The sequence below is a fragment of the Lemur catta genome, chromosome 1 (assembly GCF_020740605.2).
Source record: "Lemur catta isolate mLemCat1 chromosome 1, mLemCat1.pri, whole genome shotgun sequence".
Classification (NCBI taxonomy): domain Eukaryota; kingdom Metazoa; phylum Chordata; class Mammalia; order Primates; family Lemuridae; genus Lemur; species Lemur catta.
Window position 1 is genome coordinate 59,603,640 of NC_059128.1, and position 23,811 is coordinate 59,627,450.

Genomic DNA, 23,811 nt, shown 5'->3' on the forward strand with positions numbered 1-23,811 from the left:
TTGCTTTTGGTCTAAGTATCAGATTATTTTATTGAGCTGTGGAATTTGCATATCTATACATTTAATAGGCATGTAGGAACTCTTATGGTTTTAATCCAAGGTTTCTCCTCTTTCCTGAGTTTCTAAGGGCCATGACTATGAAGCCTCAGCTGAGTGTCTGAACAATTAAAGTATACTGTACGTAGTAGCTTTAAAGAAATGCTTATCTGCTTAAAACAGCTGTTGATATATTTAATAGTTTTGTATCTGATCCTAGTATGCTATTTCAGTATTATGAAAATAGAGTTTACACATTAGATCTCCTTAAACTTCATTCAGTTGTCAAAATGTCACCATTATTGCTGGGATTCTAAGAAATCTCTACAAATGCCTCTAATGACATCAGAAACAATTGGTTCTAATCCTGTGAATTCTCTTGTGAAGAAAGCATGTGACTCCTTTGGTTTAGAGGCCATATCTTTCAGGTCATCCAGAGGTGCCCACGCCACACCAACAGAGAAAATGGTGATACCTACAATGGAAATATTTTAAAGTAAGTTAAAACAAAGTTCAGCTTATATATGCAATTGTGTCTATGTGTTTTCTATACACTATTATGTAGCTGCAGAGAAAACTGCCCAGTAATTTCTAAAAATTTAAATCCCCTGTACCAAACTGTTAAGTTTTTACAGTCATTGTGATGAGAGGGCAAAAAAGTTTGATAGCAAAGCTTCTGGTTTTGACCAATGTTAACTCACCACATTAACAGGTAAGTCATGATTACTGATAAAAAATATTTAATAAAAGTTCATATGCCAGAACATAATAAGCTAGGAATAAAAGGAAACTAACAGAGTATCTTTAAAAAAAAAAAAAATCCTACAGCAAACATACATGGTGAAAATTTCCCCTCTGAAATTGGCATGAGGAAGGGACTGCCTGCTATCATCACTTCAGTTAAACACAAGATTACAGTCATAGCCAGTATACTACTACAAAAAAGAATGGCACAAAAGGTAAGTAAAAGGCTAAAGTTTGTAAGGTTGCATTGTCTGGGAAATGGTGACTAGTTCTATGTGAATGATAACTTGTTTCTTCCATTTTGGTCTTTGTGGTTATATTGGCTGTCTAATAATCAGAAATTGCCAGTTTATAATCCCCAAAACATCTGGTGACAAAACTGCCAGCAAGGGATTTCTATGAAGATGGATAATTTCTTCCAGTGTCATTGAGGCATTCTGTTTGCATTCACTTGAGATACTAGAGGACTTTTAGTGCAACTACAGATTTTAGTTAAGGTGATGGCACATTAGTGGAATTCACCTCAATCCCAATTATAGAAGTATTCGTTCAGAAGATTCTTAGTATAGACTACCATCTACCTTCTGCTGGGTGAAATTTCCCATAACATTTTTGGCGTTCATGTATAGCTGCTCCCCTGTGTATCTAAGGCTTCATCTCCCTTCTAGTGGTATACAGTGCTGAGTTGTCAAGATTTAAGATACAAAGCAGGTTTAGGTGATGTAAAAGTCACTTGAAAGAATTTAATTTATCACCACCAGCCAATCTCTGTTTTTGTAAAAAAGTCGAAAACATTTTTTCCTCCTCTCAGTTTTTCCTCACTACTTTTAAGTTCTGCATTCCAGTTCAGATTATTTAGCTCAGTCAGGCCCAGTATATAATTACAATTTAAAAACAAAACAAAACAGGACCTAAAAGTCTACCCTGTTTTCTTTTGCAACTTTCCCTATCACCTAGGAATCATTTTCATGAAACTTTCAAGTGTGGCACAACCTCCTAAAGTTTAATCTAATTTACTTTAGCCCGAATACACTCCTGTTAACCATAAATTAGTTCAGTAAGCTAAGTATTAAGGAGCATGACAGCAAACAGGTCTCAACATAGGTTACTTAATGATACATAAAGCATACTTTTCATAAGAGATTAAATTGGACCTTAAATGGCATTTATCGGTTCTGTCCTACTTAATAAAAACTATTTCATCAATATCTATAAAAGTACATTAGCAGAAGTAATAAATGTATAGGAAGGAAACAGGTTAAGTCATTAGGAATTGGGGAGGGAAAAGGAGGCCAAGAGTATAGAAAAAAACAAGGTTGTTGATTCTCCCTCCTAAGTCATTCAGTTATGTCCCCAGAAAGTGGAACCTCAGCTTTTTGCTGGCCTATTTGATCTCAGCAACACATACTAATGCCTTCAGGAGCTAGGCCTTCGCCAAAAGTAATATTAAGGTTGGGGTGAAGAAGAAAGGAACCCTTCTTATACCCTTTTATAACACCAGAGTGTTTTCATTATCTTGAGAATACTTAAGAAGTTGAGATGGGATAGGATTAAAGTCTCACTGGAGACCTTAGGAAACTCATGCCAGGCTGAAAACTTCACTAAAAAGTTAGGATAAATTATTGAATGGCAGATTCATGGTAGGTTACAATAAACTGATTATTTCAGAATATATTCTGAGTTTAAGCCAAATGTGAGCACCTGTGACATTTCCTTGACACATGATGTTCTCATGGCAGTTTGGGACTCTGGAGCTAGAGGGCCTGGGTTTGGATCCTGGCCTTGCCACTTACTAGCTGTGTCATTTTGGGGAAGTTTGTTTTCTTATCTGTAGAATGAGATTAGTAGGGCTGCTTTGCTAATTAAGTCAGTTAACAGTGGATAAAGCTCTTAGAACGACTGCCACACTGCGGGTGTTTGTTCAATAAAATAAATGCTTAAGTTTTTATTCTTAAAATTCACTGAATCCCTCCTCATACAAAGGACAGGGACCTTACCTGCATCATGTGCAGCAGCAGCAGGGCCTCGGACGTCATCATAGGACTGCCCATCTGTGACAATGACTAGGAAGTTCTTGTTGGGGCTATCCCTCATGGGGCCAAACACATTTCTGACAGTAAGGGAAATGGCCTCACCAGTAGCTGTTCCACCACTCATATAGCGAATGTTTCTGATAACAGCTAGGACGTTCTCTTTGGTGTTATAGTCAGTGAAACCGAATTCTATGCGCTGATCGTAAGTAAACTGAACAGCAGCTATCTTGGCACCAATGTCTGAGATTTCAAAAGTCTGGGCTATGTTGGAAACAAATTCAAGCATGAGGCGGAAATTACTATCACCAACACTGCTGGAGCCATCAATCAGAAAGGCAATGTTCACTGAGTTATAACAGGTCTTGCTGCACATCATTTGCTCATGAGAGCAGAGCTTCTGTACCAGAGGCTTTACATATTTTGTGGTGCCAAACCAGTTGGGCATGTGGTAAGAGAAGAAGCCATTATTCCGACAGACAGCCTAATGAGGGAGACACATAAAAGACATCCAAAAAGATCAAAAGCTGTTTCTTAAAAATTAACAAATCTTGAATGTTCAAAGTCAATCTAGATGTGGGCTATTCAGCACAATGCTTATAGGTCCAAAATCGAATCACTATCACTGTAACAGAAGATATCCCTCACTACCTTACCTTATCAACAAATGCAACATCCTGAACCATTCCCAGTTCTTCAGGGATAGGTTTGGCCACAGAAACTATAAATACATTGACACCAAACTCTCTGGCCACAATGCCTGCTTCCTCGATGTCATCAGAAGGCCAGCCGTCAATAAATACCACCACTACCTTGGGGATCCCCTTTCTCACTCCAGCGTCTGATGTGAAGAATTTCTGAGCAGTATGTTTCAAGGCTTTTCCTAGGTTTGAAAAAGAAGCAAATGAGCAACATTTACCACTGCTCAAATGACACTTCTACTTCCCTGCAGCAACTTGATGCCACTAAATTTAAGAAATACATAGAACTCAGTTCTATAATAGATGCATCAGATAGGAAAGTTTAATTATCTATCAAGCCTATTTTTTGTCTTCACAACCCACATTACTTCCCCCCTCCACCTCCCAGAAGCCTCACATTTCCTTACTATACATCAATCACCAGTCAGAAGCACAAAACTGACTCCTACTCCTGTGAATGTGCTCTCTATCTTGCCCCTTGGTGATTGATTAGTGCCCTAAGGACTCTGAACAAGAGATTTCTCAGGGTCAACAACACTGCTACTCTAATTCTTTCTGCCTCATCTGTATTCATTAGATAATTCTGTTGATCTGCACTTTTTAGTATTTATAAACAGGTAGTTTTCTAAAGTGATATCTGGTCAATCCAATGCATAAGGATTATAAATCACACTGCTTTAGGTTTTTAAAAATAAATATCAACCCTTTGGTATGTTGTCCATTATAAACTGAATATTTCTGAGATGATCAAATGCAGACCTAGCCAAGACTTTAGTGCCAGGAGAAATTTCACATCTGCATATATAAAATAACATAAAACTGTTTTACATATCTGATCACTGATAACCCTCTCTTACATTAGATCCCAGGCGTCAAAGACTACTTACCTGTATTGGAATTACCCCCTCTGAAACCTACTTCCTTTATGGCAAACAAGACATCTTTGGCTGATGTAAAGTTTTTCAAATAAAATTCTATTTTGGGATGTTCACTAAGTGGAAAAACAAACAAAAAATGTTATCCAAGGAGAACTGAAAAGAAACAAGCAATGTTACATGCCTTAAAAAAAAGTTTTAGGCCAGGTGTGGTGGCTCACACCTGTAATCCCAGTGCTTTGGGAGGCCAAGGCCAGGAGTTCAAGACCAGCTTGGGCAATAGCAAGACTCCATCTCTTGGGAATAAAAAACCCAGCCAGGCGTGGTAGCATGCACCTGTAGTTTTAGCTACTTAGGAAGCTGAGGTGAGAGGATTGCTTGAGTCCAGGAGTTCAGAGTTACAGTGAGCTATGATTATGCCACTGCACTCCAACCTGGGCAACAGAGCGAGATCCTATCTCTAAAAAAAAAAAAGTTTTGAAATCAGACAACACCCAAGTTTCTTTATTAATCCCACAGTATGTACTCAGCTAAGGCATTGCATCCTTACTTGAATTATTGGGGATATTTCAGAAATTTAACAAAGACAATTGCTGCATTGAGTGTTTATTATATTCTGGGTAATACACCAAATATATATCATATGTATAATCTTATTTCATCATAGCTCTATGAAGTAGAAATTATCCCAATTATGTAAATGAAGAAACAGGCTCAGAGTATTTAGATAATTTGCCCAACAAAACATATCTGCATTTTGAATTCATCTTGTCTGGCTCCAAAGTCTATGTCTAAACTGAAACCAGGCTTGGCTCAGGGTCCTGAGTCAAATGGAAATCTGCAGACTGGGGCACAGGTAGCTTAACTAAATAAAGTATTAATAGCAGGCAGCTGGGGGTAAGACCAGGTCTGCCCCAGTGGGGGACCCCAGAAGCTCTAAACAGTGGAAGTCTATCTACCCCCAGGTCTCTCTAGTCGGAAGAGATAATTTCAGTAACGCTAAGGCCAACATTTTAAAAATGGAAAAAGTTATAAGAAAATGAATTATAATGTAGTACAATATTCAATTTTTCTTATAAATGATAATGACATTTGCTAATCTTAAAATTATGTGTAACAGTCTTGAGATTTTATTTTCCATATTTAATATTAAAAGAATTTCAGCTCCCTTTTATAACTACTCAGTGTTATTAGAGACCATGTTGAGTATAAACAATTAAGGCACAATTTGTTGTGTTTAGTCTTTAGGTAAGTCAGCATTTTGTAAGTGTAAAATTTTAAAATCTTAGCATTATCAGTAGCTATTTTATTAAATCAAGATTTTTTTAAGGGTCAAGTATAACACTGATTTTATTTCTGCATACCTGATAGAATGAATGTTGGGTCACAAAAATCAGATTTCATGGGTTGTTAAGCTTTTCACTATTATGGTCATTTTTCAACTATCCAAATTATGACTTATGAAACAAGTCTTATTTTTGCATTCTTAATAATATAGTCTATTCTTCTATTTAAATATGAATGCTTGACATAGTTTATCTATTCTAATGTTCTTTCCAAAACAGAAAAACCATAAACCAGGAAGTTACAAGCAGCTAGGCTAGTCTTGTATGCATCTACAAAGTAATGTAGCTTTCATCTTGAAAAAGAATTGAGTCAAATCAGCCAAAAAAAGTATGTGATGAAAAGTACTGTAGGGGAATTTGCCTCATGAGATGTTCAAATGTACGATAAAGCTATAATAATCAAAACAGTGTAGAAAAGATGTAAGAATTAGCATATGGATCAAAGAAACAGACTTGCCCAAACTTGTTTATAAACGCAATACTGCAAATCAGTGGAATAAGGAATTTTTTTAAATGAGGGACAAATGGTTAAGTTATGGAAAAATCAAAGTTAAATTTTCATCCCACACCAAAAAATTCTACCTAAGAGCAGAGCCAATTCTGAAAAAATAACGTAAGAACAAATGAAATATAAACAAATATTTGTAATAGTATTGGTAACACCGTTATATACTGCTGATAGTATTATAGTTTAAACTGATTCAACTTTCTAGAAAACAATTTCACTATTTATATCAGAAGCCTTAACAATATCAGAACTTCACTTCTAGGAATCTAGCCTAATCAAATAATCAGAGATGGGCACAAAGATGATATAAGGATGTTCATTGCAGTGTAATGTGCAATGGTGAAAAAACAATAGAATAATGTTTAAATAATCATGCAAAAGAATATTATGAAACATTTTTGATGAATATTTATGATACAAGAAAATGCTCAAAATACTAAATGATGAAAACATAGGATGCAAGATGTTTTTATCGTCTGAGCTTTTAAAAAAATACATAGTCAAATATTTTCTTAAAATACTGAAAGAAAATAAAACAGTGATTATCTCTAGGGCCCATGATTTGGGAAATTTGCTTTTTTGTGCTTTATATATTTTCAAGGTTTCTATAATGAGCATATTATAATTCTAAAAACTACTAATAAATATTTGTAAATGAATAAAAAGGTCAAGCTTCGGCTCTCCAACCAAGCGAATACTGAAAGAGCTAAAAAGGATGACACAATAGGGAGGAGGAATAGACATATTACTGCTGCTTCTTTCAGAGAAGAGAAATTGGGAATTGAGCAGAATAGATACGCAGAGGTGATTTGGGTGAGCAACAGGACTCCAGTCTATCTTCTGGTCCTCATATAGATAGCATACAATTCTCTAAATCCCCTTATTACAAAAAGGAGACACTCAGACCAAATCAGTCTGCCAAGGTAGTCTTAAATCCCGAACTTACAGTTTGGGAGTCCAGCTTTGTCCACAATTCAACATGTTTATATTGAACTGAAACTAACGTACCTGCTAGGAGGATTGATAATTTGTCATCATTCAAGACATCATTTAAATCTCCCATTTGATTCTGAATGTTTCCAACACAAAAAATGATAAATGTTTGAGGTGATGGATATGCTAATTACCCTGATTGGACCACTGTACATTCTATGTATCAAAGCATCACTATTATACCCCATTACACATACAATTGTAATGTGTACATGTACAGTTATCACGTCAGTTAAAAATAAACAATTGTAATGTATACATGTAATATACAATTATAATGTCATTTTAAAAAATAAATACATAAAATTTAAAAAACATCTCCTCCCATTTTAATAAGGTTGGTACCTGGCTTGAACAAGGCCCACGTGTGGTCCTTCTGTTCCAATTCCCAACATTAGAGCCACCTTCCCAACAAAATTCTTCTGTAAATTAAATCGGCGCTGCCCAATATTAAAACTTCCATCAATCAGAAATGCGATGTCTGCTTTACAGTCTGTGAACACCCAAATAAGTCCTTCTGTTAGTTTCATGAGGAGGGAGGGAAAATGCAATTTTCCCAAACAGATATCTTGATTCTTACCTTTATTGCCAGTTTTCTTCTCAGGTGTCTTCTTTAGTCGTTTACCTGAAATAAAGAAAGCAATTGGCATTAGCAAAAGGTAGACAGTTTCATAGCAAGAAGCCCACGTGGGGAAAGCTTATGATAAAAAAGATCTTTTAAAAAAGATCTTTTTAAAAAAATTAATTTTTCAAGATTTTCTGCACTGGGGAAGCACTGACCCAACAAATAAATCAGGACTATAGTAGGTTTACATATTTGATATGCCTTGAATCCAGGACTTTGATATCCCAAACCCACAGTTGATGCAGGAACTCAGAGTTAAATCCTAACATTCTTCATTTCTTTGACTTTAAAACTGCCACAGTCCTAGCAAGGGGATCCCTGGCTATTTCTTACACACACTAATTCCTTTTATTCATATGACACTGCGGTGATTAAGGGAATGTAATGAAGCAAAGAGAAGAGGGAGAAGTTCCTGATACTTTTACTTTGCCCAGTTCCTAAGGCACGGTCTATCAATTCAGGGAGAAATGGTAGGACTTCAAGAGAATGATTGGTAGCAGACTTCATAACTGAAAATATTAGAAGGATAAGTTTGAAGTATAAAATTAAATGTTTCCGTATGTAATACAGCAGTAAACTTAAATCATGTGCTTTGTTTCTCTTTAATATAAACTTTTAAAGGAAAGCTTCTACTAACAACACATTTATAACTTCCAAATGCCGTGCCGGGCAATAAGGAGATAGGTTCCATATTTCCTACCTGTTGGTGGACGTGCTGTGGACACTGCTAGTCCTGTGGCTTCCTGGGTACCACTTTTGCCTTCTGTTAAAATAAAGAGATGTTTATCTTTTTCCTCTTCCTCCTTCACTATCAAAGCACTATGAATCAAATTTAGGGCTCTATAGGATGATATATATAATAGGGCAATGGTGATTACAGGTAAAAACATCATGCTTCATGCTAGTTTCAGAGAACCAAAATGCTTACCTATTATATTTTAAAAGGATCACCAAAAATGAATTCACTAGTTTTTCAGTTTAGTGTTACTGAGGGGTAAGTGTCTGGGTATTCTGACTGCAGACGCTTCAAGTTTCTATTGCCATCGTCTAACAGTAAGATTGTTTTTCTCCCATTCACCCAAATTTGGCTTGAGTGGGTAACTCAGTCTAACCCATAGTTGACCTCCTCAGTCTTGATCACAGGTTTTTTCCATCAGATTTAAAGACAGTGGACTAAAAAAGGAGAAAACCTTTTTATAAGCAGGGGCAATATTCATATAAAAGTGAGAACAATGTAATTGTACCTACTAGTCACTGTGAAAGAAGCAGACCATCTGGAAAGTGTTTGAGATTGGATGCCATTGGCATCTACTGAGGAATAGTTTTCTCGACCCGGTAGGCTATAGACTCGCACAGGTCCCCCAGAGTTGCTGATTACTCCCCTGCAACACAAGAATAACAGCTGAGATACTGTCCACATTTTTCCAGGGCACCCAACTTTTAGTGCCATGTTCCATCCATTGCTTTGATTAATCAAGAACATAGTGCAGCAGGGAAATCATCTAAGGATGCTGCTAGCCTTTTAAAAACTTACACAGGAACAAAATTTGCCTGGGGAAATGGTTTTGTGCTGTAAAACTGCTTAAGTGTTAGTAAGAACACACTTGTAGTATCCTGTCCCCTACAGCTCAGAGATTCAGAATTAATAAAAGGGCATCAAACAACTTTCCCAAGATACTCACTTTAAATGCTTTTGGACTACATTTTTTAAAAAAGTATCATAGTGGCCATTCTACTGCAGGATAGCATGGCATCTGCCAACAATAGTGACCTTGGGCAAGACACCTGACAACTCTCTGAATTCAGTTTCTTCATCAGTAAAATTGTACCTACCTTGTAGAGTTGTGGTGGAGGTTAAAACAATGGCTGATACATAGTAAAAACTCAGTAATATCTGACATGATTAGGAATATTTTAGAATCATAGGAATCTAGTCATCGAGAAGTAACGCAATGTGTCTTCTGTCAGAAAGTTTCCCTCGTGTATTTGGTGTTTCAAGGATATCCAGGAAAACCTTAAAAGTGTATCCATCTTCTATGATCAAAATTAGCACCAGAAGAAAAAAATGTGAGGAGGAAGAGGGTCTAAATGGCTAAAGCAGAAAAAGAAACAATCATGCCTGCATTTCTGTCCCCCACTGGCATGTTCAGGCTTACCTGTGCACAGCAGCCCCACATATGCTCGACACAGAGGCATACACTATGTTCCCAAACACGGAGAATTCCTCAAGAGGGCAGCCCCCTGGGCAGAGGACATCTACTTTCTCTTTCCTGATGTCCAAGCCTCTGGTAGAGCACGTGATAGCAATAGGAACTGAAGAGAAAGGAGGGAATGTAATAAGCATTCTCAGGACTTCTTGCAGTGTCGTGGCGGGGAAACCACAGCATGAGATTTAAGTTTTACTTTCCTAATTTATAAGAATATTGACTTATGTACAATTCCATGCCATTCCAGATTTTGGCAAGCCACAAGTTGTTTTTCCAATTTAATCTAGTCCCCAACCACTGTAAGAGTCTAATATGAGAATTTTCTCAGTTCTTAGTTTGGAAATAATTTAAAATATATCAGAACTAGAAAATAACATTAGCCATTGAATGTTTATTCTTTCTAATAAAAATCTCAACTCTGATGACAATGTGCAGATAGTTGCTCAAGGTGAAGACAGTAAATCTGGATTGAGTCTTTGTGGAACATTTTCATAGACACATGAACAAATCTAACCCATCCTTTCCTTCATAAGACTGTTTATCCTAGTTATCCTACAAACGCAGAGCTGTAAAATCACATATCACATGTTAAGCAAACCAGTAAAAAGATGCTCAGATTCACACAATGTGATTTAGCTCAATCATTCATTTTATGGATGAGGAAATTAAAGCCACGGGGTTAATTTGCCCAAGGAACATTTTACAACTCCTGAATGACAGGAAAAAGGGAAGTTAGTCCCTTCAGAATAGAGCATTTTTATCATAATTGAACCTGATTATTTCTGCTCCAGATCTGTCCAAAGAGATATATCAGGCAGTGAATGCATTTTTAGAAAGCACTGTTAATATTCTCAAGTTTTACACTGTCACATTAACTAATAAAGAAAGTTTCTACTACAAAAGATGCTAGGAAGAGACAAACCCTTGGCAACATAACAAGATAACATAATACAACATGTTAATTTGTCACTTTACTGTGGATATTAAATTGGGATTAACATTACTAAATACTCTTTTCCAAACATGGGAAATTGTAGTTATCCAAACCTTTCTGAAACAGATGTCAGTGAAAAAATCTTTTATCCAAGGCAGAGGAATTAGCCTGCCTCCAACAGGGCCCTCTTCTGAGCCCTCTGTGTTGAGCTGTACAGGGGACTAAACACTCCATGGAAGGGAAAGAAGGATGCAGGGTACAATGCCCATTTCTTAGCGTTGAAACACTCCAGAGAGCTGAAGAAGTTAAAACCCCTACCAAAACCAGTTGCCTCATACCTATTATCAAACAGCCTGAATCATTCCCATTTTGGGCTGAGGTAGGGGGTGGCATTGGAACTCGGTGCAGTGACCACCTTTTTAGTGCTAATACTGATGTAATTGGGGGTGAGGGCGAGAAATACAGCCGGGTGCAATACTTACCCTCATTTCTACTTTCAAGGAAAACAAAAGTCGATTTTAGAAAAGAGTTTGTCTTTTATATTGTAGAAAATACACCTATACCCGGACCTTTACTTGTGGAACAAACTTTGTAGACTTTCTCGCATACAAATTTGGATCTTAAATACTGCATTTTATAGGGATTACACCTAGAAACACAGCTAGCGGGTCAAAATTGGACGACGTTAGCTTCCTTCACTCTCCGCCAAGTCTGAAGTCGTACCACCTGGGGACTTGTGTGCTCATCGGTGGGGCTCAAGAAATAAATATTCCTGCCTCGACCTCCCGCTGCCGGCGCATGGCTTGCTTGGGAGCTCCGCGGGGGGTGCGGGGGGACACGGGAGGAGGCTTTCTTCTCCAGGCTCGGGAAGAACGCCCCCGTCGGACCCCAGAGGTCCCCTCCGGTAGGAGAAACAGGTAAACCCGAGCAGATCGCTAGGCAGTGGCTCCAGCCTTCGCGCCCTGGATCTCTGGCCCTCGGGCCAAGATCCAGGGGACGCAATCTGAACCTCGCTTCTCCCTGCTGGTCCTCAGCCCCTACCATCGCCTGGGCCGATGCTGAACCCCTCAACTCACCGGCTCCCTGGCTGCCCACGGGCTCCAGCAGCAGCAGCAGCCAGACACCTGCGGAGAGAGGAAAGCGCGAGGGCTCGCCGCGGCGCCCACCCCCCGGCGCGCGGGGCCGCGCTCAGCGAGGGCCGCGTACCCACCGAGGCAGAGCACCGGGATCCCGGCCGCAGACATGGTGGCTGAGGTGCCGCTCGGACCTGGGAGACAGGGAGAACGCGAGGGAGGCTTGCGGGGAGGGAGAGGCGGAGGCCCCCACGTCCTCACCACATAGAGACCCCGCACCCCTGGGAAGCCCAGGGGCGACCGACGGGAGGGAGGACGCCGCACAGCGGCGGCTCCGGGGCCAGCACCCCTCTAGGTCTGGAGGCACCGCTCCGGCCGCAGAGCGAGTCAAACCCAGAATGGATGTGCAGCCCCGGACGGGGGAGAGGGAGGTCGCCAGTGTGAAGACGGGCAGATGAGCTGGGAGCGACACAGGAGAGACGCGGACCGACAGGCGTCAAGAAGCCCGCACCCGCCGCGCGAGGTTCCGCACCTGCGAGAGATCCGCCCGGCTGCGCCCGAGTGCGGCTCCCGCGGCTCCCGGGGCCGCTATAAAGGCCGGCCGCGCGCATGAGCACTGTGCGGGGGGCGCGGGGGCGCGCGGGGAGGGGGCTGGGAGCCGGTCCCCAGAGGCCGGGCGGTGGCCGTCTAGCTCCGCCCTCAGCCCGTGCCCGGCGCGGGGCTCGGTCACCTGGGAGCTGCGCCCGTCCCCGGGGGTGGCGCGGAGGTCCCAGAGTCCGGGGAGCTCCGCGGGCTCCGGCGTCTGAACTAGCGTGGGAGGACGGCGGGAAGCGCGCCTGGGGGAGCGCAGAGAACGCGCCTCGCGAGCCCCGGGCCCCCGGCGCGGGGCGCGCAGGCCGGACGGTGCTGCGGGCGGGGAAGGCTGCCCGACGTGCGGCGCCCGCGCCCGGCCGCCCTGCGGAGCCGCCCCTCCGGGCCGCGGAGCGGCGCTCCCCACGCACAGTTCCCGGCAGCGGGAGCAGCTGCCCTCGCCGTCGGCCCCGGTTCGCCCGGACCGGAACGGCGGAGGGAGCGCAGGCCGCCCGCGCCTGGAGGCCTCGGGCCCCGTAGGGCTTCCCGGTCCGCGCGGCCTAAGAACAGAACTCCCCACCGCTGCCCTCGTTGAGACAGAGGTCCTGCTTCTAAAGTAAAACCGGCCCGCGTTGGGCGAACGCGTGCCCCGTACTAGTTAGTTAGAAACCCTGCCGGCTGACTGGGTCTTTGGACCTTAAGGATATGGTCTTCCGACTTCGTTTCTGCTAGAGTCCGATTTTCTGCAACGGGCTCGGTTTACGGGAATGCGTGGGGTCACGCGTGTGAGGTGGCCCAGACCCCTGGACAGCAGTTACATTTGCCTTTGCTTCTGTTTCAGATCAGGAAGAATTTATGGCTGATTGCCTTTCCGAATTCCCAGACCTGGTGTCTGTTGTGACTGCACGGAGTCTCAGATTTGCTAATGTGTTCTCCCCTCTCCCCAGCCCTGATAACTTTATAGGTGGCAGTGCAGAAAGAGGAGTCCGCGGGGAGTTAGTGACAGACAAACGACCGGCATGGTGGCTAAGGAACCACTCCCAGACCTAGACCCTAATCTACTTTCTGGTACAATATCATTTTCTTCAAATAGGTTTATTTAGTTATAGTTTATATGACATAAAATCCATTTTAAGTGTACAATCAATGATTTTTTAGTAAATTTACGGAGTTGAACAACCATCACCACAATCCAATTTTAGAACATTTCCATCCCCCCAAAATGATCCCTCTTGGCCATTGTCAGTTGATTCCTTTCCCCAACCCTAGTCCTAGGCATCTATTTATTGTCTCTATAGAGTTGCCTTTATGGACGTTTCATATAAATGGAATCATACATTATGGGGTTTCTTTCACTGAGCATAATGTTTTTGAGGTTCATCCATGTTGTATTATGTATGAGTACTTCCTTGTTATTGTTGAATAGCGTTCCCATATTATTCTGTATTGAGACACGAACATACTACCACCACCTGGAAGCCAAACAACCATCTCCCTGATTTGAATGAGTTAGTATTTCCACTGGGCAACTGGGGAGTGTTGATTTCATTCCATTCATTACCTGAATGTCTTCTGGAGGGAAAGAGACCAAATAGCACTTGTGGGCTGGGAGGCTTTTGTTGCTTATTTTCATGGCTGCTTTAAACATTTTATCCCTTCCATGGTAGAGAGAATTACCCTTTTCTTAGAAATCAAGTCATCTAGCCACAGCCTCTGATATCTTCCTTGGGGGAAATTTCAAGCCTCAGGACAATTAAAGCTGTCTTTTTCATGATTGTTTATTGAGTGTCCTTAATCAGGGTTGGATAACCTCTTCCAATTAGGCTGGGCAAATTGTCGTGATGCTATATAATTAGGAAGAGTTCACGTACTGGAAAAAAGCTGGCACTCCGCAGCTCAGCAGGCAGGTGCCCAAATGGCCAAAGGAGAGCATGCTGTTCAGAACTCCCACAGGGAACAGGCAGCCCTCCTGTGCTGTAACTTCACTGAGGGATTTGGCAGAGTCAAAGCTATGCAGCTATTTCCATGATAGACCCTGAGTCTGTGACTATTAAAAAATAAAGGAAATACCTCATTGGGTTTCATGGTTGTTTACCCAAAGATTCATTTTAATTATTTTGTTTTGAAACATTTAAGAGAAGTTAATCTTTATTTTTTTTTGCTTTTTGGAAAGGCCAACCAGGGAGGGTGGAGGAGTGGGGATGAGCGTTCCCATTCTCTGTTAGTTGGTACCTCATGTTCACCATCAGTATATTGAGGGAAAGTATCTGAATTTAAGAGGTAACTGCTTCTGCTTTGGAAATATCTGAAGAAGAGAGGAAAGTCAAATCTGGGAACATTTGATTTAAAAAGACAAATTGTTAAAATGACAATTGTTAATTTTTTTTTTTTTTTTGAGACAGAGTGTCACTTTGTTGCCCTGGCTAGAGTGAGTGCCATGGCGTCAGCCTAGCTCACAGCAACCTCAAACTCCTGGGCTTAAGCGATCCTACTGCCTCAGCCTCCCAAATAGCTGGGACTACAGGCACTCGCCACCATGCCCGGCTAATTTTTTCTATAGATATTTTAGTTGTCCATATAATTTCTTTCTATTTTTAGTAGAAATGGGATCTCGCTCGAACTCCTGACCTTGAGCGATCCACCCGCCTTGGCCTCCCAGAGTGCCAGGATTACAGGCGTGAGCCACCGCGCCTGGCTAAAATGACAACTGTTAAATTTTGATATTCAAAATTTAGAGTAACTCCTGTAGAGCAGTGGATTTCTCACCGGGGTGTGGATTGAAATCACCTGGGGAGCTTTCAAAAGTACTGATGCCAAGGTCCCACCCTAGAGATTCTAGTGTAATTGGTCTGGGATGGGGCCAGGGCATTAGAATGTTTTACAGCTCTCCAGGTGATTCTAATGTGTAGCCCAGGGTGCATAATATTTGGCTCAGTGTTAGAGGTTAAGCTCATAATCCTAATTTTTCATTCTGCTTTCATTATCTTTTCATCAAAATTCCACCTTTAATGTGCCTATTTTATTCCCCTGATAAAACATGGAAGTATCTTCTGGCCTGATGGTTGTTTAAAAATAATTCCTAACAGAAAGGTTGAAAACTTAATTTCAAAAGTAATTTTCCCTGAGTGTGCTGTGTGGTCACACTTCTAACTGTGCAGAATGAGCTGCCTCTAAAACAGATACCCTGGGTGGCATCTTCAGGCTTCAGGATGCTGCTGATAGCCCCAAAGAGTTCCTCAAGAATGGCATGGTTATAGCTCTTAGTTTCTAGGTTCCCTCTCTGTTCTGTTGTTACCTGGGTATCAATCTGGTTACCCTGAAGTTTTTATATTTTTGTTTTTGGTCTTTTATTTTATATTTTAAAAGAGTATCAGTCCTGTCCTATAGCTTATACCATTTAAGCGCCCATGTAAACTGTTACTTAGCTAATGCAATACGTAGTAACTTGATTTTATTTAAGTTATGGTGACCTGAAAATCAGTTTGTTCTCTTTTAGGAAGTGTACACTTATCCTGCAGTATTCCATGAGTTTCTATAATTGATTATAGAGCTAAAGCAGCTTGGGGGTCTTATCACCTATGTTATTGAATCCACATTGAGGTTTATTCTATACCTAGTTTTCCTGATTCTTTTCTATTCCCGTCTTACACTAAGCAAGCATGTACATCTAGCCTTTCAGTTTCTGATGATGTCTAGCAGCAAAATAAATGTCCACAGCTCTGAGGAGTGAACATTAAAAAGTTGATTCAGAGATAGCCCTATGGCCATTGGACCTCACTTTTCTTCTCCTATAAAGTGAAAAGGATTAGACCAAACAATCGGAAGAAACTTTCCTCTGATCACATTTTGTGACTGGCAGATGTTCCCAGGATATATATATATATATAGGCTCCAGGGGCTGTGCTGTCTTCCAGGGTTTGAGAGACACTAGGAAACACTGGCTGTTGCCAGCTGGCTCCCAGCGGTCCCAGGACCCATTCTTTCTTATTCAAAGTCTCTTTTTATTCACCTCTTACTTCTAAACTATGGCCTAAATCATATTTGCCTCTTATTTACAAGTAATAATGAAGTCACATTGTCACTGGAGGGCCACTAGGACTTCCCTCCTATGGTAGGAAGCTGTGAGAGGGAACATAAATTAGTTCTGCGAGGCTCAGGACACATCCTGTGTAAATTTCTCAAGGGTCAGGAACTTTCTCACTTTTGTTTGTTGCTGTTCCTCAAGTCCCTGGAAAAGTGTCTAGCACACTCAAGAAATATCTGTTGAATGAATGAATCAATCCCATCTGTCTTGGCATTTGCTACTGTGTGATTTTTTAAAATAACATTTTTATTTTAGGACAGTTTTAGGTTTTATGGGAAAATTAATAAAATAGTACAGAGAGTTCCCATATACCCCACACTCAGTTTCTCCTATTATTAACATCTTACACTAATATGGTACAGTTGTCACAATTAAAAAATCAATACCGATACATTATATTGCATTAAATCATACATTTAATTAATATTATATATTACTAATTAAAGTCCATATTTTATTTAGATTTCCTTAGCTTTTACCTAATGTCCTCTTTATGTTCCAGGATCCCATCCAGGATACTATAATGCATTTAGTCATCTTGTCTCCTTAGGCTCCTTTTGACTGTGACACTTTCTCAAATTTTCCTTGTTTTTGATGACAGTTTTGAAGAGTACTGATCTGGTGTTTTGTAGAATGTCCCTCAATTGGGATTTATCTGATGTTTTTCTCATTATTAGACTGTGAATATTGTGTTTTTGGGAGAAAGATCACAGATGAAGTGACATTCTCATCACATCAATCATATCAAGTGTACGTAATATCGATATGACTTGTCTCTGTTGATATTGACCTTGGTTACTTGGCTGAGGGAGTGTTTGTCAGGTTTCTCCACTCACTGTACAGTTTCTCTTCTGTTCTGCGTCTCCATGCTGTATTCTTTGGAAGGAAGTCATTATGTGCAGCCTACCCATAAGGAGTGGGGAAGGAAGTTCAACCTCCTTGAGGGCAGACTATCTACATAAATTATTGAGAATTTTTCTGCATGGGAGATTTGTCTCTTCTCTTCTTATTTTATTTATTTATTTATTTATTTACTTACTTACTGTTTGTTTCTTATTTGTGGCAATTCTCCTCCAAAAGGCTATAAGCTCCTGAAAGCAGAAACTACTCCATATACTCCTCTCTATTCCCAATAACTTGCACAATGCTTTGGGGTGCAGAGTAGATAGATGTTCAGTCGCCAATGTAGAGGACAGTCTACTAGCTTCCAGTCATGGGAGTTTTCTGTTGATGGCTTATTCTTCTTTCTCACTGCAAGATTTGGCCCACAAAGTTGCCCATTTGACTTTTGGCACAGGTGTACGCAAAATGCTAATAATAGTAGTGATCCTGACACTGTACCAAGCTCTTTATACACGGTGAATTTTTGTAGCATACCTGCAAGATGGATATCATCTTTATTTTATAAATGAAGATACTGATACTACTGTCCAGATTGATTAAGGTCAAGTCACACAACTAAAAAAGAGTAGTAACTAAATTTAACTTTGAGTTTCCTGGAAGGCTAGGTAAGAAAAGAAAATTTATCATACTATTTACTGCATGATTAGTCTAAGGCAAGGACTTTCTTTTGAAATATAACCATATTACTATTGTCATATCTTAAAAATTGTTAATTTCTTAATATCGTAGCTATTCAGGGTTTACATTGCTTCAATTATCTTATAAATTTTGTTTTTAAATGGGTCATTTGCTGAGTAAAGATAAAAATAAGGTCTACATTATAATTGTTTGATGTGTCTCTATAGTCTCTTGACATATTATGGGGGTTTTCTTCATCTCTGTTTAAAAATTTTCATTCTTTGTTTGCTTTTTATTGGAAAATCTAAGTTACTTTCTGTAGCTTTTCTTGTGGACTGTATTTTGCTGATTATATCTCCATGGTATTGTTTAACATGTTCCTCTGTCCCCTATATTTCTTATAAATTTAGGAGTTAGATACAGAGGCTTGATTAGATTCAGGTCATTTTTTTAAATATAGTAAAAAAATATAAAATTAAATTTATCATCCTACCCATTTTTAAATGTTCAATAGTATTAAGTATATTCAAGATTCAGGTAATTTTATTGTTTTATGTGTGTAGACAACTTTATGAGTGGCTGTTTATGCTTTCAAAGCATCGGGGATAATAAAATTCTTCCTTTTGTGATGATATCAGCTATTACTAATCATTGCCTTCATCCATTATTTTACTGGGGTTGAAAAATGGTAATATTGTTAATTTTAGCATTCCTTCATCATGTATTAGCTGGAATACTAATTTAAAAAGTCCCCTCATTTGGTTACTCTGAGGTATAGATCATATAAGAAAGACAGGATACATGCTTCTTTTTTTTTACCTTTATTTACCAGTTCAAATAATAGAATGACAGTATCTGAGGGGAGGGAGGAATGGGGAATTATTGTTTAATGGGTGTGGAGTTTCAGTTTGGGAAGATAAAAAAGTTCTAGAGATGGATGGTGGTGATAGTTACACAACATTGTGAAAATGCTTGATGTCAATGAACTATAAACTTAAAAATGGTTAAAATAGTGAATTTTATGTATGTGTTTTTGGCCACATTTTTTAAAAAAGTTGGTTTCTTTGCATCCTCCAAAAATGACTGAATTTGTTTTGTTCTAAGTATTATTATGAACTCATGGATTTTAGTATATTTGATGCGTTTCAATTAGTTGTAGTTACGAGACCTCATTCATGCTTAAATTGCCCCAACTTCAGGCAGACTATAGTAAACAGTTGTTATAAGCTTTCATGCTGAAACTGGCCCACTTTTAGTGGCTGAGGTTTTCTGGTTTGCTCCTGAGTCCTTTTGATATTGACTCTAGTAGTCTTTGATAGCTTCCTTGTTCTTTGGTAAAGCAAGATGTTCCAGGCTTATCTTGGAAATTTCCTGTTCAAGACGTGGAATTAGCTAGTTCTCCAAGGAACTCTGGTTCCTTTTGCTGGGAAATGGTATTTAGAGATTATAATCTAGGTGCTAGGGGTGCTCTTTGATACTGGTTTGGTCATTATTCCTGGCCTTTTTAGCAGACAGAGCTAGGGATAATTTTTTTTCCCATAAAATATGTCATGTTTTTATATGGGTACTTCTAATTCCAACTCAGTACTACAGAACATTTACTTAAACTCATTGATTTTATATATTTACTGTTTTTCAAACATACCTAAAATCTCAATTCTCAGTGACAATACTTGAATTAATCATTTAATGTATCATGTAATACATGGAAAACAGTTTCAGAATCACAATACTTAAAATACAACAATACTTAAAATATGACAATATTTAAAATACAACATATTATGATTTTTTTGGTTGGTAACAATCATTATTTTGTTTCTCTCTCTTTTGTTTTTTTTCTTATATCATCCTAGAGTCCAAACATTTATTTCGGATATTATGGAAGTCAACCAGTTTTGGACAAGTCGAGAACAGACAAACAAAAACCCAACAAAACTAAATGACAAATAAAATAAAGACATATATCTGTGTATAATATTAAGTTTGAAGAATCTCAATAAGATTAATTGGTAAACTATAGAAGCATACCCTCTCCATTTGTGTCAGTATGGCATATTTCTGTAGTTTATGAGAACGACAGACCACTGCGAAGAGGTGAAGTATAAGGAGTGCTGAGTATTTAGTCTGTTAAGTCAGCCTTGCTAAACTGAGGTTCCAGAAAATTATCTAAGTGAGGATTTTCTCATTTCTCTCAAGGATGGTCCATGGCAGGAACACTCTAGATGTAAAGGAGAGAAATTAGTTCACTACATACAAGGGATGCGTTAAGGCATTAGAGCTTACGGAATGGGTTAGGAAGGGCTGCTTTCAATTATTCTAGTAAATTCAGATCCCTTAGGCAGAAGTTGTTTAAGATGAAAAGGCATTTGCATTGGCCTCCTCCTAGAAGGGCATTTGCTAGCCTAACTTGTTCCTACAAAGGCTAAAGAAAGTCTTAATCTGTTCCTGTTTGTTCTTTGGAGCAACATTATTTCCTTCCTTCTAAAAATTTGTTTTAGGTTGTGGCATAATTGAGACACTCATTTCTATACTCAATGACATCTGTTTGCCTGGACCTGCTAGTAATTGTTTAATTCAACTGTGGTGTGTTCTTCACACATTACTGTATTTGACAGACTGGAATTTGCTGTTTGGTGTTTGTTTTTTTCATTGATTTTTTTTTTTATTGACTTCTTTCAGTCATTATGGTAGTGAAGTTACCAAAGGCAAAGGCATGTTACCTTAGGCATTGAATAAAACTTAGACTTTAAATGTACTTAGAAGTTGCTGATAATACGGAAGTAACAAATGTAAGAAATATTACTCTTGTTTTCTTCGGTCCCTTTGAGCAATAACTGGTTTCCTAATTACAATAACTCTTAAAAGACCCTGGCGCCCCATTTGAATCTAGGGAGTGATGGAATTGAGAGAGCACCCAGTTTAACTCCCCCATTTTGCAATGAGGAAACAGATCAGGAGAAGCTGAGTGTGGTGCCTAAGACCAGATAACCAGTTACTGGCAAGATCAGAGCTAGCCAAGTTCCCTGGGCACTTTCTGGTATACAACACTGCTTCCACCAGACTGAAAGTTCAATCACTTTCCTAAACACAGCACAAGAATGGCTGTTTATGGACCAATTTAGATGCAAGTCTTGTGAACAGATCAAGAGACATGAAACAAGTGCAGGAGGCTTTTGGTTGATGATGGACTTTTTGTATTAGGCTACTCTAAAAAGATAACAATATAGAGGGACATTTGCTATTTGGGGACCACTTTTAGATCCAGAAAAACAAGAACATTCTCACAACTGATACATTTTGTATTGAAAGTGAAAAGGGTAAATGAAATGTCCCCCTTTTCCTACATGGTACCAAGGCACTGGTTTCTTGATCAGAGAAGGGACAAGGATGGCTGCTGTGTATAGCTGCCTTCTCAGACTCTGAACATTCATGTCCTCACCAGTACTGACTGAGTGTCTACAGGAGCAGGTGTCGGGCTGGATGCTGGGGAAGCAAGGATGAATACAACAAAATCCTGCTGTCAAAGAATGCATCATCTGCTGCAGGGGAAGGAGTATTCACTTTTGTTAGTAGGAAATGCTTACCAGCTCTCATTCCTGGGAATTTTTCTTTTATATCAATGCCAAATCCCTCATTGTAGCCTATTTTTATTCTTTTTGTCCTTAGTGAACGGGGAATACATATAACTGCAGACTGTTACTAACTTACCTATTTTTATTTTCTTGGGGGTGAAGCTTCCTTCCTGGTTTTCCTTTGTGATCATTGTTGTTATTTTCTGTTTTGTTTTTACTTTTTTGTCTTTCTTTAATCTCTAAAGCTCTCCTCTTTGGTGTCTGCCTTGTGTATGCTGTATAACCATGTACTTTGTAAAACACCATGCTGCAGAGTTACATGGTAAACTTAAGATCTGTATCTACCTAGGAGAATTAACCCAAAATGACTGTTTTGACAGATGATTCTTGAACTCACAAGTATTTCCATAGTAACATTAGGGTTTGACTTAGAATTCAAAAGAGGTCCTTTATAGGGTGCAGGGTATAAATAACATCATTTTAATGTCTTAAAGTACTCTTACATCTATTATCTCTTTATCCTTTCTATAATCCTGTGAGTAACAAGGCAAGTAGAATTATCTTTTTGACAGATAAAAAATGCAACACTAAGAAATTGTGCTGTATAAAGGACACATCAAGTGTTAGAATGGGGCCAAGCTGACAGATTAGTTGTCCAGACCCCTGGGCTCAAGCGAGCCTCCGGGCTTAGACTCCCAGAGTGCTGGGATTACAAGGATGAGGTTTCCATGTGATGTTTTTATGAAATCATCTAATACTGACTGTACTTTGACAGGAGAGAAAAAAACTGAGTGTACCATAGGCACACTCGTCACTTTGACCTTCCTGCTCACTCCCCTTCTCAGAGACTGTGATACAACCCTCCCGAGTGTGCAGCAGACCAACCTCATGACTGTGCCCTCCCCAGCCATAGCTGATTGGCCAAGGGATGGACATCTGACCCTAGATGTAATAGGCTCTTCCAGAAACTTGAAATTGACTTATAGGAAGTGCTCAGCATTTGTTTGGCTCTTGAACAAGGAATATGTAATGCCAGGGCTAACCATGTACAGATTAAACCAGGAAAGCTGGTTGTGACAGAGAGAAGACTAAAGCACTTGGGCATCCACTTCCTGGTCAAATGAATGCAGTCCCTCTTGAGGCCAGTTATACTTCCTGGCTGTGAGATACTTGGTATCCATCCAATAAATTCCTTTCTTGCTGAAGTACCGTGCATGGATTTCAATTCTTTACAATCAAATGAGCCCAAGACCCAATCAAATGCTTTATTAAGGAAATCATCTTAAGATGGTTTGTCCTGGGGCTTTTACTTTCTAAGTAGAGATGCCATTTGTGTCAGTGTTGCTTCAGGTTTTCTGGTGGTACTGATGGAGTATTTGTGCATTTCCTTGGAAAAGTAGGGAGAGGAACTTTCACCATTTAAAACTTCCCCAGCATTGGGATTTTTTTTTTTTTTCATGCTGCTCCATTTGATTTCAGATCCGTAGGAACTGGAGGAAGGACTATGTCACCATTCTCACATCTGGGGGTTGCAGATGGTGGTGTACATACTCCAGCGTGTCCGTAGGGGGCAGAGGGAATTCCTCCTCAGCAGAGTTACACTGTGGGATTGCTGTTGAGTAGTTCAGAGTCCCTGCCAGTCCCTTCTCCACTCCTATGCTCTGCCATCTGGGCTTATTAGGATCCTAGAAACCTCAGAATTTAACATTTCTTCGTAGATATTTTATTTTCTTAAAACAACAAACATTGGAATGCACTGTCATCCACCAAGCATGTATTGTGCCACCACGGTGGACATTGTGATCGTCTTTGCAGCATTCATTTTACCTTTCTTTACCTGTGGTGTAGCACCTCCTCGTTCAGTCTCCCCAGCTGTACATGTTCCAGTGCATGGCATTCACCTGGCGACGGCAGCTAGTTCAAGGGTCTCCAAAGCTGAGGACTCTTGTCCGGTGTCAGAAGTTGCATCCTCACTTCCCTGGATGTGAA

General features: G+C 39.9%; 1 protein-coding gene across 1 annotated transcript; it reads right to left on the minus strand.

Annotated features, from left to right (window-relative positions):
• Window positions 1-12,637, minus strand: COCH (cochlin). Its single transcript, XM_045569327.1, has 12 exons — window positions 12,605-12,637; window positions 12,210-12,266; window positions 12,076-12,123; window positions 10,015-10,171; window positions 9,107-9,240; window positions 8,559-8,621; window positions 7,814-7,858; window positions 7,579-7,726; window positions 4,399-4,502; window positions 3,467-3,693; window positions 2,778-3,294; window positions 1-511 (listed from the first exon to the last, which is right to left on the minus strand). The coding sequence occupies exons 2-12, from the start codon at window positions 12,241-12,243 to the stop codon at window positions 336-338; spliced, it is 1,653 nt and encodes a 550-aa protein (XP_045425283.1). The 5' UTR covers window positions 12,244-12,266; window positions 12,605-12,637; the 3' UTR covers window positions 1-335.
• Between the last annotated feature and the right edge of the window lie 11,174 nt (window positions 12,638-23,811).

Bases quoted from the DNA above. Each gene is read 5' to 3' on its own strand.
- COCH (XM_045569327.1), bottom strand. From the start codon at position 12,243: ATGTCTGCGGCCGGGATCCCGGTGCTCTGCCTCG. The intron at 7,727-7,813 runs GTAAGAATCAAG...GGGTGTTCACAG, and splicing joins GAAGAAAACTGGCAATAAAG to ACTGTAAAGCAGACATCGCA. The intron at 3,295-3,466 runs GTAAGGTAGTGA...CTCCCTCATTAG, and splicing joins ATGTTGCATTTGTTGATAAG to GCTGTCTGTCGGAATAATGG.